Source organism: Tachysurus fulvidraco, chromosome 6, assembly GCF_022655615.1.
Source record: "Tachysurus fulvidraco isolate hzauxx_2018 chromosome 6, HZAU_PFXX_2.0, whole genome shotgun sequence".
NCBI classification, from domain to species: domain Eukaryota; kingdom Metazoa; phylum Chordata; class Actinopteri; order Siluriformes; family Bagridae; genus Tachysurus; species Tachysurus fulvidraco.
The window spans coordinates 5,461,253-5,474,039 of record NC_062523.1 but is presented as its reverse complement, the minus strand read 5'-3'; the positions used below and the strand labels follow the sequence as shown (position 1 = coordinate 5,474,039).

General features: G+C 39.0%; 1 protein-coding gene across 10 annotated transcripts in view; it reads left to right on the top strand.

Annotated features, from left to right (window-relative positions):
* ttn.1 (titin, tandem duplicate 1) overlaps nt 1-12,787 on the top strand; it is a 133,265-nt gene that overhangs the window by 51,664 nt on the left and 68,814 nt on the right. For all 10 annotated transcript variants that reach the window (XM_047814457.1, XM_047814456.1, XM_047814454.1 and 7 more), the window contains 34 exons: nt 644-786; nt 1,422-1,545; nt 1,673-1,939; nt 2,062-2,159; nt 2,263-2,431; nt 2,517-2,783; nt 2,921-3,187; nt 3,272-3,550; nt 3,665-4,073; nt 4,191-4,315; nt 4,453-4,719; nt 4,811-5,080; nt 5,221-5,520; nt 5,622-5,924; nt 6,046-6,233; nt 6,317-6,431; nt 6,546-6,830; nt 6,939-7,090; nt 7,205-7,352; nt 7,537-7,714; nt 7,797-7,918; nt 8,006-8,293; nt 8,605-8,901; nt 9,025-9,211; nt 9,304-9,419; nt 9,502-9,801; nt 9,895-10,194; nt 10,299-10,404; nt 10,535-10,731; nt 10,838-11,143; nt 11,240-11,518; nt 11,600-11,899; nt 12,010-12,312; nt 12,389-12,772. In XM_047814457.1, the coding sequence (XP_047670413.1) occupies nt 644-786; nt 1,422-1,545; nt 1,673-1,939; nt 2,062-2,159; nt 2,263-2,431; nt 2,517-2,783; nt 2,921-3,187; nt 3,272-3,550; nt 3,665-4,073; nt 4,191-4,315; nt 4,453-4,719; nt 4,811-5,080; nt 5,221-5,520; nt 5,622-5,924; nt 6,046-6,233; nt 6,317-6,431; nt 6,546-6,830; nt 6,939-7,090; nt 7,205-7,352; nt 7,537-7,714; nt 7,797-7,918; nt 8,006-8,293; nt 8,605-8,901; nt 9,025-9,211; nt 9,304-9,419; nt 9,502-9,801; nt 9,895-10,194; nt 10,299-10,404; nt 10,535-10,731; nt 10,838-11,143; nt 11,240-11,518; nt 11,600-11,899; nt 12,010-12,312; nt 12,389-12,772 (7,839 nt within the window). The remainder of the gene's footprint in view (nt 1-643; nt 787-1,421; nt 1,546-1,672; nt 1,940-2,061; nt 2,160-2,262; nt 2,432-2,516; nt 2,784-2,920; nt 3,188-3,271; nt 3,551-3,664; nt 4,074-4,190; nt 4,316-4,452; nt 4,720-4,810; nt 5,081-5,220; nt 5,521-5,621; nt 5,925-6,045; nt 6,234-6,316; nt 6,432-6,545; nt 6,831-6,938; nt 7,091-7,204; nt 7,353-7,536; nt 7,715-7,796; nt 7,919-8,005; nt 8,294-8,604; nt 8,902-9,024; nt 9,212-9,303; nt 9,420-9,501; nt 9,802-9,894; nt 10,195-10,298; nt 10,405-10,534; nt 10,732-10,837; nt 11,144-11,239; nt 11,519-11,599; nt 11,900-12,009; nt 12,313-12,388; nt 12,773-12,787) is intronic.

Sequence of the window (12,787 nt, the reverse complement as noted above, 5' to 3'; positions counted from 1 at the left end):
AGCAATTGAGGGTTAAGGGCCTTGCTCAGGGGACCAGCTGTGGTGGCTTGGTGGACCTGGGGTTCAAGCTAACAGCCTTTTGATCAGTTGTCCAACACCTTAGCCACTGAAGTACCACATCCCCCATAGCCTTCTGATCAGTAGTCTAACACCTTCTCAACTGAGCTAGCATTTCCCCTAAATATGTTATGTGAATTATTTAGTCAGGCATGTACTGTAAAGGAAAAAGGGAGGACATGTGTTGCTCTGCTAGTAAATGAGAACTTCGGTGCAATGGTGTACAAAGATTTTGAAAAAATCGACATGGTCCGCTTGCACCATATAACTTACTAAGACATTTTTTTAATTTAATTTCTCACTCATCTGTTTCTGTCACTGCAACGCTTTGGTTTTATCACAACACATGGTTATTTTAGGCTCTGCTAGTCTTATCTATAGGGGGTTGTGAATGACTCTCAGCCCTTATCCTTTCTATGGTCAACCACATTGATAAAATAAGAATCTGCATTTGTGCTAGAAGCTTGTAGGCTAGAGAAGCACAGCATGTATGTTGAGTACTTGAGATGAATAGGGATTTGAATCTTTTTACAAGAAAGGAATGATTTCCTATGCTTACTAATAATGACTTCTTCTCAATCCCAAGCTCGGACAATTAGCCTTTTACGGCCTCTTCGGGATACGACAATTACTGCTGGAGAAACCGTAACTTTTGAGTGTGAGCTTTCATATGAGGGCATTGCTGTTGAATGGTTCGTTGGAACAAGGAAAATGGAGCCATGTGATACAGTAAGTTTTTGAAATAAATATTTATATATTTGTATGTATAATATATATATTTATATGTTAAAATCGTACAGATTTATTTCATTTTAAGTTACATAGCAATTTGTCTCTGTAACTGCACATATAAACTCCTTCACACATGTAGGATATATTAAATTATCGTCTTTTTATTAGTTTTGCTTTAAGTCAGATTTTTTTTCCAATGTAATTATGATTATGATTTACCACAAATATGTTGTCTTCTTATACGGACCTAGGGCCAATGACCAAGAGAGGTTTTTAAGATAATAAAATGAGCTGTTCTGCCCTCTAAGTGTTTCTCTTTCTATTTTTACCAGAATCTTGAGTGCTTGTTAATGTGGTGGTCAATGATGTACTGTAGTGTAACTGTAATATTCTATAATTACTTTAAAAATATATTAGCATATTATTCTCGCAAATAATTAAGAAAATATACTGTTCCATATCACACAATAAAACATAGTTACATACAGTATATCTCCTTTTAAATGTTTTTTAAAAAACTTTATGAACATATTCCCTAAGTTTTGTCAAGTAAGGTTTGACAAGAGTTTTGAACCAATAGTCTTCAATAGTCTTCAGCTTTGCTCTGAAGTAGCTCTTATTTTAACATGCAGGTTGTAACCAGATCAGAGGGCAGACTGCACAGCTTGACTCTGAGAAACGTCGAGATGACAGATGCTGGCTTTGTGAAGATAATGGCAAAGGACTTTCAGGCCCAGGCCACACTAATAGTAAATGGTAAAAACTTTGATTTTGTATTTTTCCATGACAGACACGCATTACAATTTCCTGCTGTGACACTGCACTTTAGCATGTAGCATTATACATTGTACATTCACTTTCTATTATGTATTATTTCCCACAGAGCCACCAGTTGAGTTTACTAGGCCCTTGGAGGACCAGACTGTTGAAGAGGAGGCAACTGCTATTCTGGAGTGTGAACTCTCCAGAGATAAAGCTGATGTTATATGGTTCCGAGATGGACAGGAAATTCACAAAACAAAGAAGTATGAAATTTTGTCTGAAGGCCATATTAGGAAGCTGATAATCAAAGACTGCACTCCTGATGACTCCAAAATATACACGTGTGATGCCAAACACTTTAAAACCTCTGCTTTCTTGAGTGTTGAGCGTAAGTGAAAAGACATTAGAATAAACCTTTTGAAGTTTTAATTTGTTTTGTTTCACTAGGTAATAGATATTCATATCATGCCTATTAATTTTTTTTTTTTTTTTTTTTTTTTTTTTAATCAGCTCCACATATTGACTTCACTAAGCCTCTTCATGATGTTGAGGTCAGAGAAAAGGAGTCTGCTAAGTTTGAATGTGAAGTTTCCCGTGAAAGTGCCAAGGTACTACTTTTGCTTGGAGATTAGCTGTAACCCATTGCAATTCTATGATATAAATAAAGAATAAATCAAGTTGAAAATAATTTCTGGACATTTCTTTTAATAGGTCCGCTGGCACAAAGATGGTATTGAAATTAGAAAGGGCAAGAAGTATGAGGTTATTGCCAAGGGAGTGCAGCGTATTCTTATTATTAGCAAGGCAGTCTTTGATGATGAAGCTGAATATGAATGTGATGCAAGAACATCCAAAACTTCTGGCATTCTTACTGTTGTTGGTATGTTTAATTTTAATTTCATTTCCATGCATCAAATGTAATTTTTAATGCCTAAACTAATTTTGGTTTATTATTTTACTTATAGAGGAAGAGGCTAAATTCACAAAGAACCTGGCTAATGTTGAAGGCACTGAAACTGACAGTATAAAATTGATCTGTGAGGTCTCCAAGTCCAGTGCTGAGGTTGCATGGTTTAAAGGTGACCAGGAATTGCCTGAGGGTGGTAGATACGAACAAACTACAGATGGCAGAAAGAGAATCCTCATCATCCAAGCTCTTCATATGGAGGATGCTGGCGAATACAGCTGCAGACTGGCCAATTCACAAACTACAGCAACATTAAAGATCAATGGTAAACAACTAAAAAAATTTTTTAGCTATTTCTTGCGTTCCTACTGGTTGTTCTGCAGGAACAAACACTTAACAGGTTTTCCTTTGACAATATCCCTTTACTTAGTCTTATAAAATTGCTTCTTCATGTTTCATCAGAATTGGCAGCTGAGTTTATTTCCAGGCCCCAGAGCCAAGAGGTGGTTGAAGGGGAAAAGGCACAATTTGTGTGCTCAGTATCCAAAGAGACCTATGAAGTTAAATGGTTCAAAGGTGAAAAGGAGCTCCAAACTGAGGACAAGTATGAGATTGTTAGTGAAGGCAAGAAAAGAGCCCTTATTGTTAAAAACTGTGAGCTGAATGATGAAGGAGCCTTTACTGCCTGCATTGGCTCTGTTAAGGCTTCTGCAGACTTACATGTGATTGGTAAGTGTTTCTAAGTGATGTACTTTTTGTACTTCAAATGTAGATGAAACTAGCAATGTTTACACTTATATTCCATCTTTCTAGAAAAACTGAGAATCATCACCCCGATCAAAGACACCCAAATGAAAGAAGGACAAGAAATTGTTCTTAACTGTGAAGTTAATTCAGAAGGAGCTAAGGCCAAGTGGCTGAAGGAGAATGAGACTATGTTTGAAAGCAGCAAGTTCATCATGGTACAAAGAGACACTATTTTCTCTCTGAGGATCAAAGCTGCAGACAAGTCTGATGAGGCTACATACACAATTACACTGATCAACCATCGTGGTGAACAAGCCAAGTGCTCTGCAAAAGTCACTGTAATAGGTAAGGTCCTTATTTTTCTTAGGCTTTCCATTTTTGAATGCATTGTTTTGTAGTGTTGCCTTTATGTGTCTGTGGGCATACTGTGTGTATTTACGCTTTTTGTCCTTTCTGCAGAGGAAGAACTCCGTATCATAGACCCTCTTGAGGACTGTGAAACTGAAGAGAAGAAAACAATCAGTTTTACTTGTAAAGTGAACAGACCAAACGTGACTGTACAGTGGTTAAAGAATGGACAGGAAATCACCTTCAGCAAACGCATTGCTTACCGAGTAGACAAGAACAAGCATGCTTTGACTATAAAAGACTGCACCATGGCTGATGAGGGTGAATACACCGCAGTTGCTGGAACTGACAAATCTTCAGCTGAACTGATCATCAGTGAAGCACCAACTGAGTTCACCACCCAACTCAGAGACCAGACTGTTACTGAATTTGAGGATGCAGAGTTCATTTGCAAGGTTTCTAAGGAGAGAGCCACTACTAAATGGTACAAAAATGGCCGTGAAATAAGAGAAGGACCAAGGTAATCTATCCTTTTTTGTGCTTTATGGAAAACCATAATATATTGGTTTTGCAATACTATAATATTTTTACCTAATAATAGTTGTTTATAATGATCCTTTTCTATTTTTTCTGTCAGGTATCACATGGAAAAGGATGGAACGACATGCACATTGTACGTTAAGGAATGCAGACCCGACGATGAATGTGAATATGCCTGTGGAGTAGATGACAAAAGATCCAGGGCACATCTGTTTGTTGAAGGTTATTTTCTACCAAAACTATTTTGAGAGATAGGCAAAATTATTGCTGCAGTGTTCTCAAATTCTGTGCAATTATCTTCAATATGCATCCTCTCCTCTCCTCTCCTCTCCTCTCCTCTCCTCTGCCCTGCTCTACAGAAACACCAGTGGAAATTGTCAGACCCCCAAAAGATGTATTTGAGGCTCCTGGCTCAGACATTGTATTTGAGGTTGAGCTTAACAAAGACAGAGTTGAAGTTAAATGGATGAGGAACAACATGGTCATTGTCCAAGGTGACAAATACCAGATGATCAGCGAGGGCAAAGTTCACCGACTTCAGATTTGTGAGATCAGGCCTCGTGATCAGGGCGAGTACAGAGTTGTCGCCAAGGATAAAGATGCAAGAGCCAAGCTTGAGCTTGCAGGTACTTTTTTTTTTCAAACATTGTACTTGGCATTTATAGGCAGTGTGCATCTGCAACTACAATTTTCCCTATGATTCCTTTCTTCTTACAGCTGTACCAAAAATAAAGACCACAGACCAGAATCTTGTAACAGATGCTGGAAAGCCATTCTTGATGACAGTTCCCTATGATGCTTATCCTCGTGCAGAGGCTGAATGGTTCTTCAATGACATCAGTCTTCCAATGCAAAACATTGACACATCCACTGACAAAACAGAGAACAGGTTAAAGGACCCTAAGAAGTCAGACCAGGGCCGTTATAAGATTGTCATCAAGAATAAGCATGGACAGGGAGAGGCTTTCATCAATCTGGATGTAATTGGTGAGTTGAGATGGGTGAACAATTGAGAAAAACTAAAAGTAGAGAATGACTACTTATGTATTTCCTGTTGAATATACAGAATGCTATTAATTATACAAGATGCTATAATTGCTTGATTATGATTAAACTCTGATTTTTAGATGTTCCTGGGCCTGTGAAGAATCTGAGAGTTGTTGACACAGCTGATGGTGAGGTCAGCTTGGCCTGGGATGAGCCTGAGAGTGATGGAGGTAGCAAGATTCTGGCCTATGTGGTTGAGAGACGAGATGTTAAGCGCAAGGCTTGGACTTTGGCCACTGATCGTGCTGATATTCCTGAGTACTGTGTTGGTGGACTGCAGAAAGACAACTTCTATTTCTTCCGTGTGTGTGCTCGCAACAGAGTTGGCAATGGAGAGCCCGTCTGTACAGATGAAGCTGTCCAGGCCAAGAATAAATTTGGTATGCAATGTTTTCTGATATCAATGAATATCTACATAATTAAAATCATATTTTCTAACCTTTTACAGTTTGACAAACTTTTAATCATTTCATCATTACAGATGTTCCTGATGCACCTCAGAATGTCATGGTAGGAATTGTCAACAGGTTTGGTGCCACAGTGACTTGGCAACCACCTCTGTTTGATGGTGGAGCCGAGATCATATCTTATATTATTGAGCTTCGTGATAGGACATCTGTGAAATGGGAGCCTGCAATGGTGGTACGGGCTGAGGATCGCACAGCCATGCTGAATGATGTAGTGGAGAATAAGGAGTATATCTTCCGTGTTAGAGCTGAGAATAAAGCTGGAATTGGCATGCCAAGTGCTGCTACCGATCCTGTCAAGATCATGGATCCCATTGGTGGGTGATTTAATTGTGTGAAAGCAATATTTTTATGTAGGGTGAATTTTACTTTAGGGTATGCTTATATTTGAACCTTATTTTAATGTAAATATACTTCTCATACTTATTCTTGCTACAGAGAGACCAAGCCCACCACTGAATTTCAACTACACACATCCAAAAAGAGATTCTGTTCAACTGGCCTGGGACATTCCACTTAGCAATGGAGGTAGTATGATCACAGGATACATCATAGAGAAATGTGAAGATGGCACAAACAACTGGCTAAGGTGCAATGCCAGGCTCTGCCCAGACCTTTATTATAGGGTAAGAATGAGAAGCAGGTCTGTAGAAACAAATGTTTGGACCTAACTTTGAATTTTTGGTTAATGTGTTTTGTCTCTATTTAGGTATCTGGTTTAAAGTTTGGTCAGAAGTATAACTACAGAGTATCTGCAGAAAATGCAGCTGGAGTTTCTGATCCAGCTGAACAGGTTGGGCCAGTCTTGGCAGATGACCCACATGGTAATCAATCACAAAAGCTCAATTATTAACAGAAAAACAAAAAACACTACAGCATATTAAACCATTTTGGGCAGAATGCTTATGGTTTACTGACATTTTGTTTGGTCTCTTTAGTTGGTCCAACTATGGATCTAAGCGGATTCAGAAATGGTCTAGAAGTTTTTGTCCCCAACTCTCTTACTATTCGCGTGCCCATCATTGGATACCCCACACCCAAGGCAAAGTGGATGTTTAATGATAATGAGATTACTCCTGGTGATCGAATCTCTATGGTCACAAAGCCTACATACACTGAACTAACCATTACCCCAAGTGTCCGACCAGACAAGGGAACATACAATTTACACTTGGAGAATGATGTGACTTCAGTCACTGGAGAGATTGAAGTAAATGTCATTGGTATGTCACACTGTAATTTCCAAATATATATAGATATTGGATATATTTGACTTTTCTGTACACTTTAGGCTGTGTACAATTATAATGGTAAACTATTTTCTAATTTAGCATCTCCAAGTGCACCCAAAGACTTCAAGGTTGCAGAGGTGACCAGGCATCATGTCCACCTTTCGTGGGAAGCACCAGAGCATGATGGAGGGAGTCCCGTTACTGGTTACAATATTGAGAAGAGAGAGGTGTCTCGCAAGACATGGGTCAAGGTTAGCACATCAGTAAAGTTTATGAGAGCATTCATTTTGAGGTTTTCAGTTTGTATATAGTTTCACAAAATCACTGGGAGTATAAATTAATCACAAGAATGATATCTCTTTAAGGTGATATCTGGTGTGCAAGACCTTGAGCACACTGTCACAGATGTGATTGAAGGCAAGGAGTACTTGTTCAGTGTAATAGCTTGCAACAAATGTGGTCCTGGGGAACCAGCATATATTGATGAGGCAGTGAATGTTTCCTCTCCTGCCAGTAAGTTAGTTATGCTATTTTATATATATATATATATATATATATATATATATATATATATATATATATATATATATATATATATATATATATATATATATATAATAAAACATGAATGTACAACATGAATGTACAAGAAAATGCATATAGTGGATGAGAGTGTGGGGTTTTCTTTTAATTATAGCTGTGTCAGATCCACCGGAGAATCTAAAATGGAGAGACAAATCTGCAAAGGGCATCTTCCTATACTGGGAGCCCCCTTCATATGATGGTGGAGCTCCTATCAAGGGCTACATTGTTGATAAATGCCAGCGTGGCACTGACAAGTGGGAAGCATGTGGTGATCCAATACCTGAACTAAAGTAAGTGGCAGATATTTTCTAATATCAATCAAAATAATTCAATTTTGCATACTTTGAATCTATACCTATTTTCCTGATATAGGTTTCAGGTGACGGGTCTTATTGAGGGACAGTGGTATGCCTATCGTGTGAGGGCAGTGAACAGACTTGGAGCTAGCAGACCATGTAAGGCAACAGATGAGATCCTTGCTGTTGATCCTAAAGGTAAGTTTTTATAATATAGTTACTTAGTGGTTGATTTAAAAGTTCACTTTCTTATGCTTACAAAACTGTTTATCCTCATTACCACAGAGCCTCCAGTTATTCAGCTGGATGCCAAACTTCTAGCTGGATTGACTGCCAAGGCAGGCACAAAGATTGACCTTCCAGCAGATGTGCTTGGAAAACCAGACCCAAGGGTCAAATGGACCAAAGCTGATCTTATCCTTAGGCCAGATGACAGAATCACCATTGATACAAAGCCTGGCCATTCTACACTCTCTATTGCTAAGACAACCAGAGCAGACACAGCTACTTACATCATCGAGGCAGTCAACACCTGTGGTCGTGCCACTGCAACAGTTGATGTCAACATTCTTGGTACAGTATTGTACAATACATTGGAAAATGTTATAATGTTATAAATAAATAAAAATATACAATATTTTAAGATCTTAAACCTTAATCTTCTACAACTAATATTAAATTAGTTCTGGTTTATCTGTAGAAAGATCTGTGACATTCAGTCAGACATTTCATTCAACAATCGTTTTGTTAATTGGTTCTTGATTAGCCGGTGACACTGATATATGATGTGTCATCTGCATAACTATGAAAACTGATTTCATGCTTATAAATGAGTCTATCAAGCAATTTCTAGTCGGTCTAATTTTTTTCTGTGATCCCAACAGATAAGCCTGGTCCTCCAGCTGCTTTTGATATTACTGACATCACCAATGAGTCTTGTTGTCTGGCCTGGAATGCCCCCAGAGATGATGGTGGATCTCCTGTAACCAACTACATTGTGGAAATGAGACCTTTGGAAAAAGATGAGTGGCAGAAGCTCTCTGCCACAGTCAAACAGACCAATTTCAAGGCCTGCAAACTGGTGTCTATGAAGGAGTATGTTTTCAGGGTATCAGCTGAAAACCAGTATGGCATTGGTACTCCCATAGAGCATGTTCCAATTATTGCCAAGTATTCATTTGGTAGGTATTTACCCAATACACTTTTATTGTGTCTAACTTTGTCTGGTACTATTGTTATTGCTATTACTACTAATACCTTTGCTTCATTTCCAAATGCTACTTTGTTTATTTCCTATAATATAGAGACTCCTGGTTCCCCAAGCAAGGTGCAACCCTCTGATATCTCAAAAGATGCCGTAACCTTGACATGGTACGAGCCTGATGAAGATGGTGGAAGTCCAATCACTGGCTACTGGGTTGAGAGGTTTGATCCAGAAAGTGACAAATGGATCAAATGCAACAAGGTGCCAATCAAAGACACTACACTCAGGTAAGTACTTATACACAAGCAGAATATGGACAAATGAAACTTGAATGTATATTAAAATGTTCAGATAAGTACAACATGGATATTTCCTGCAGAGTGAAAGGCCTGGCCACCAAGAAAAAGTACAAATTCCGTGTTCTGGCAGAAAATCTTGCAGGACTTGGAAAACCAAGTGCTGAAACAGATCCCACCTTGATTAAGGATCCAATTGGTATGTAGCAATAAAACATATCAAATTGTAAGCTGTCATACAAAAAATTAACAGAAAAATATATAATTTAATTCCTTTATAGATCCTCCATGGGCCCCTGGCAAACCATATATCAAAGATATTGCTAAGACCTCTGCATTCCTGCAGTGGACTAGACCAGAGCATGATGGTGGTGCTAAAATCGAGTCTTATATCATTGAGCTCCTCAAGAGTGGAACTGAAGAATGGGTTCGTGTGGCAGAGGATGTGCCCATGACAGAGCACTTGGTGAAGGGGCTGATGGAGAAGCAGGAATACTCTTTCCGAGTCAAAGCTGTCAATGTTGCTGGAGAGAGTGAACCAAGTGATCCAAGTGATCCAGTAGTATGCAAAGAAAGACTCTGTGAGTACATATCTTTGTATAGCCTGTCCAATCTTTGCATAGATTATCATAGACAGAAGTTAATACAACTAAGTAACTTTTGCATTGAAACAGATCCTCCATCCCCACCACGATGGCTTGAGGTGGTTAACATTTCAAAGATTGACTGTGAACTGAAATGGACTGAACCAGAAAATGATGGTGGCTCTCCTGTTACGAACTATGTTGTTGAGAAAAGAGATGTAAGACGCTGGACCTGGCAGACTGTGGACACTACAGTGAAAGACACAAAATACACTGTCACTCCACTCAATGAAGGAACTCTATACGTGTTCCGGGTGGCAGCTGAGAATGCTGTGGGTGTGAGTGAATTTTATGAGCTAGAGGACTCTGTTCTAGCAAAAGATACTTTTAGTAAGTACAACTGCTCAAAATAGAAGTATAATGATTTCTATAAGAGATTAACAGTAACAGAGCAAAAAGCAGTTAAGGTAACACATTATGGTTTCTTTTCTCAGCGACTCCTGGACCTCCTTATGCTTTGACTGTGGTTGCGGTTTCCAAGAGGGATGTTGACCTGAAATGGGAGCCTCCCAAAAGTGACGGTGGACGACCAATCACAAAGTATATAGGCATTATATATTATACTTGCAGTATACATACAGTGCTTTTGCTATTTGATATATGTATCAATTTTTGTTGGAATAATTCAAAAACAAACACTATATTAATATGGATGTAACTACACTTACAGATACGTTATTGAAAAGAAGGAGAAATTGGGCAGCCGCTGGATAAAGTCTGGAAAGACATCAGGGCCCGAAATCAAGTACAGGGTGACTGATGTTGATGAGGGTACTGAGGTACAGTTCCAGGTTCGTGCTGAAAATGAAGCTGGAGTTGGCGACCCAAGTGAACCCACAGACATTATTACAATTGAGGATCCAATAAGTATGTCAACACATTTTTGCACACATGATATGATGCAAATTAGATTTTTTTTTCCAAGCTCATTCATTTATACAAGATTAATACTATAATCAATGGCTTGTTTTAGGCCCACCATCTCCACCAATTGAGGTTAAGATCGTTGATGCCAGCAGAGAGCACATCAACATCACATGGTTGGCACCAGAGAAGAATGGAGGAAGTCCTCTTACTGGATATCATGTTGAGCTGTCTGAGGCTGGCACAGAAAAGTGGATGAGGATCAATGCTCGTCCCATAAAAGAGCTCAGATTCAAGGCTGAAGATGGCATTATTCCTGAGAAACAATATGTTCTTAGAGTCCGTGCTATCAATGCTGTTGGTGTTAGTGATCCCTCTGAAATCTCAGACAAAGTCTTTGCTAAAGATCCAGACAGTAAGCATACTGTTATTAATTTCAGTGTAGCACCAGAATAGTGTGTCTTTAAATGCCTTTATAATATGTTTATATTAATACTTTTTTTTTTCAAAGGTGCACCAAAAATTGATATAGAGACCCAAGATGTTGTTATTGTTGAGGGTGAGAAGATGTCTCTAAAGATCCCATACAGAGCAATTCCCAAGCCATCAATGGTTTGGAAGAAGGGTGAGACCGAACTAAAGGCAGATGACAGGCTGACTATGAGATGTGAACTCAACAGTATTCACCTTGAGCTTCTAAAATGCAAGCATGAAGATGCTGGTGTCTACACAGTCTCTCTTGAAAACAGTCTGGGTTCAGTTACTGGAACAATCAATGTTAAAGTGATTGGTAAGACAGCTGTGGTTTTTTTTGTATTCATTCATGTGTTTTAAGAAAAACAGCAAGTAATTGAATGTCTTACATTAATAGGTCTGCCTGGACAATGCAAGAGCATCACTCCAAGTGAGGTCACCAAGAACTCTTGTAAAATCTCATGGGAGCCCCCAGAGAGTGATGGTGGTAGTCCCATTTTGCACTATGTACTAGAGCGCAGAGAGTCTCAGAAAAAGACATTTATGCCTGTAATGTCTGGAGTCAATGTACTTAACTTTGTGGTCAAAGACCTTATGTTGAATGGTGAATATTACTTCAGAGTTAAGGCTGTTAACAGAATTGGAAGTGGTGAATATCTTGAGCTTCGCAACCCTGTCATCACAGAGGAACAGAAGCGTAAGTATAAATACAATTTTTTTAAAAACTGCAATATAACAAACTCTCAATTTTTTTATTGTTTGGTTAATTAATTTTGTAATTTGCATATTGTTTTTTAAATATTTCAGAGCGGCCTGACCCACCAGTCGAGGTTGAGGCACACAACCCTACCTCACAGTCCATAACAATCACTTGGAAAGCCCCACCCTATGATGGTGGCTGTCCAATTACTGGCTATATTTTGGAGCAAATCGAGAAAGATGGTGATAGATTTGTGAGATGCGTTCCAAACCTTGTGCCTGGTTTCTCCTACACCATCACTGGCTTAACAGAGGGCAAGGAATATCAATTCCGTGTTCGTGCAGAGAATGTGGCTGGAGAAAGTGAATCCTCTCGCAGCACTCCCCTCATTAAGGCTGCAGATCCTGTTGGTATGTATAATGACACAGCAATAAAGTAAGATCACAAAAAAAATAAAAATTATTAATGAAATGTTATTTTATTTAGATCCACCAAAGGTATCACTACACGTAGGCATTGCATCTGGCCTGACCATCAGGAAGGGTGAGGAGATGAGACTGGATGCCCACATTTCTGGGTCACCATACCCCGCTGTGACATGGTTCAGGAATGATGAGAATGTCCAGAAGATTGTAAAAAAGAAGCCAGAATTTGTTATAAGAAAGAAAAAGAAGACCAAGGCTGTTCATCCTGAACCAGAGGAGGTGTTCCATCCTCCCCTTCCAGATCGTCTGTCATTCGACCAGAGCAAGAGAGGAGAGACTGCCATGATGGTGCGTGATGCCATCAGAGATGATCATGGAATTTTCACCATCAGAGTAGAGAATACCCACGGTTTTGCAACTGCATCTTGTGTTGTCAATGTTCTTGGTAGGCTCTTGTGTT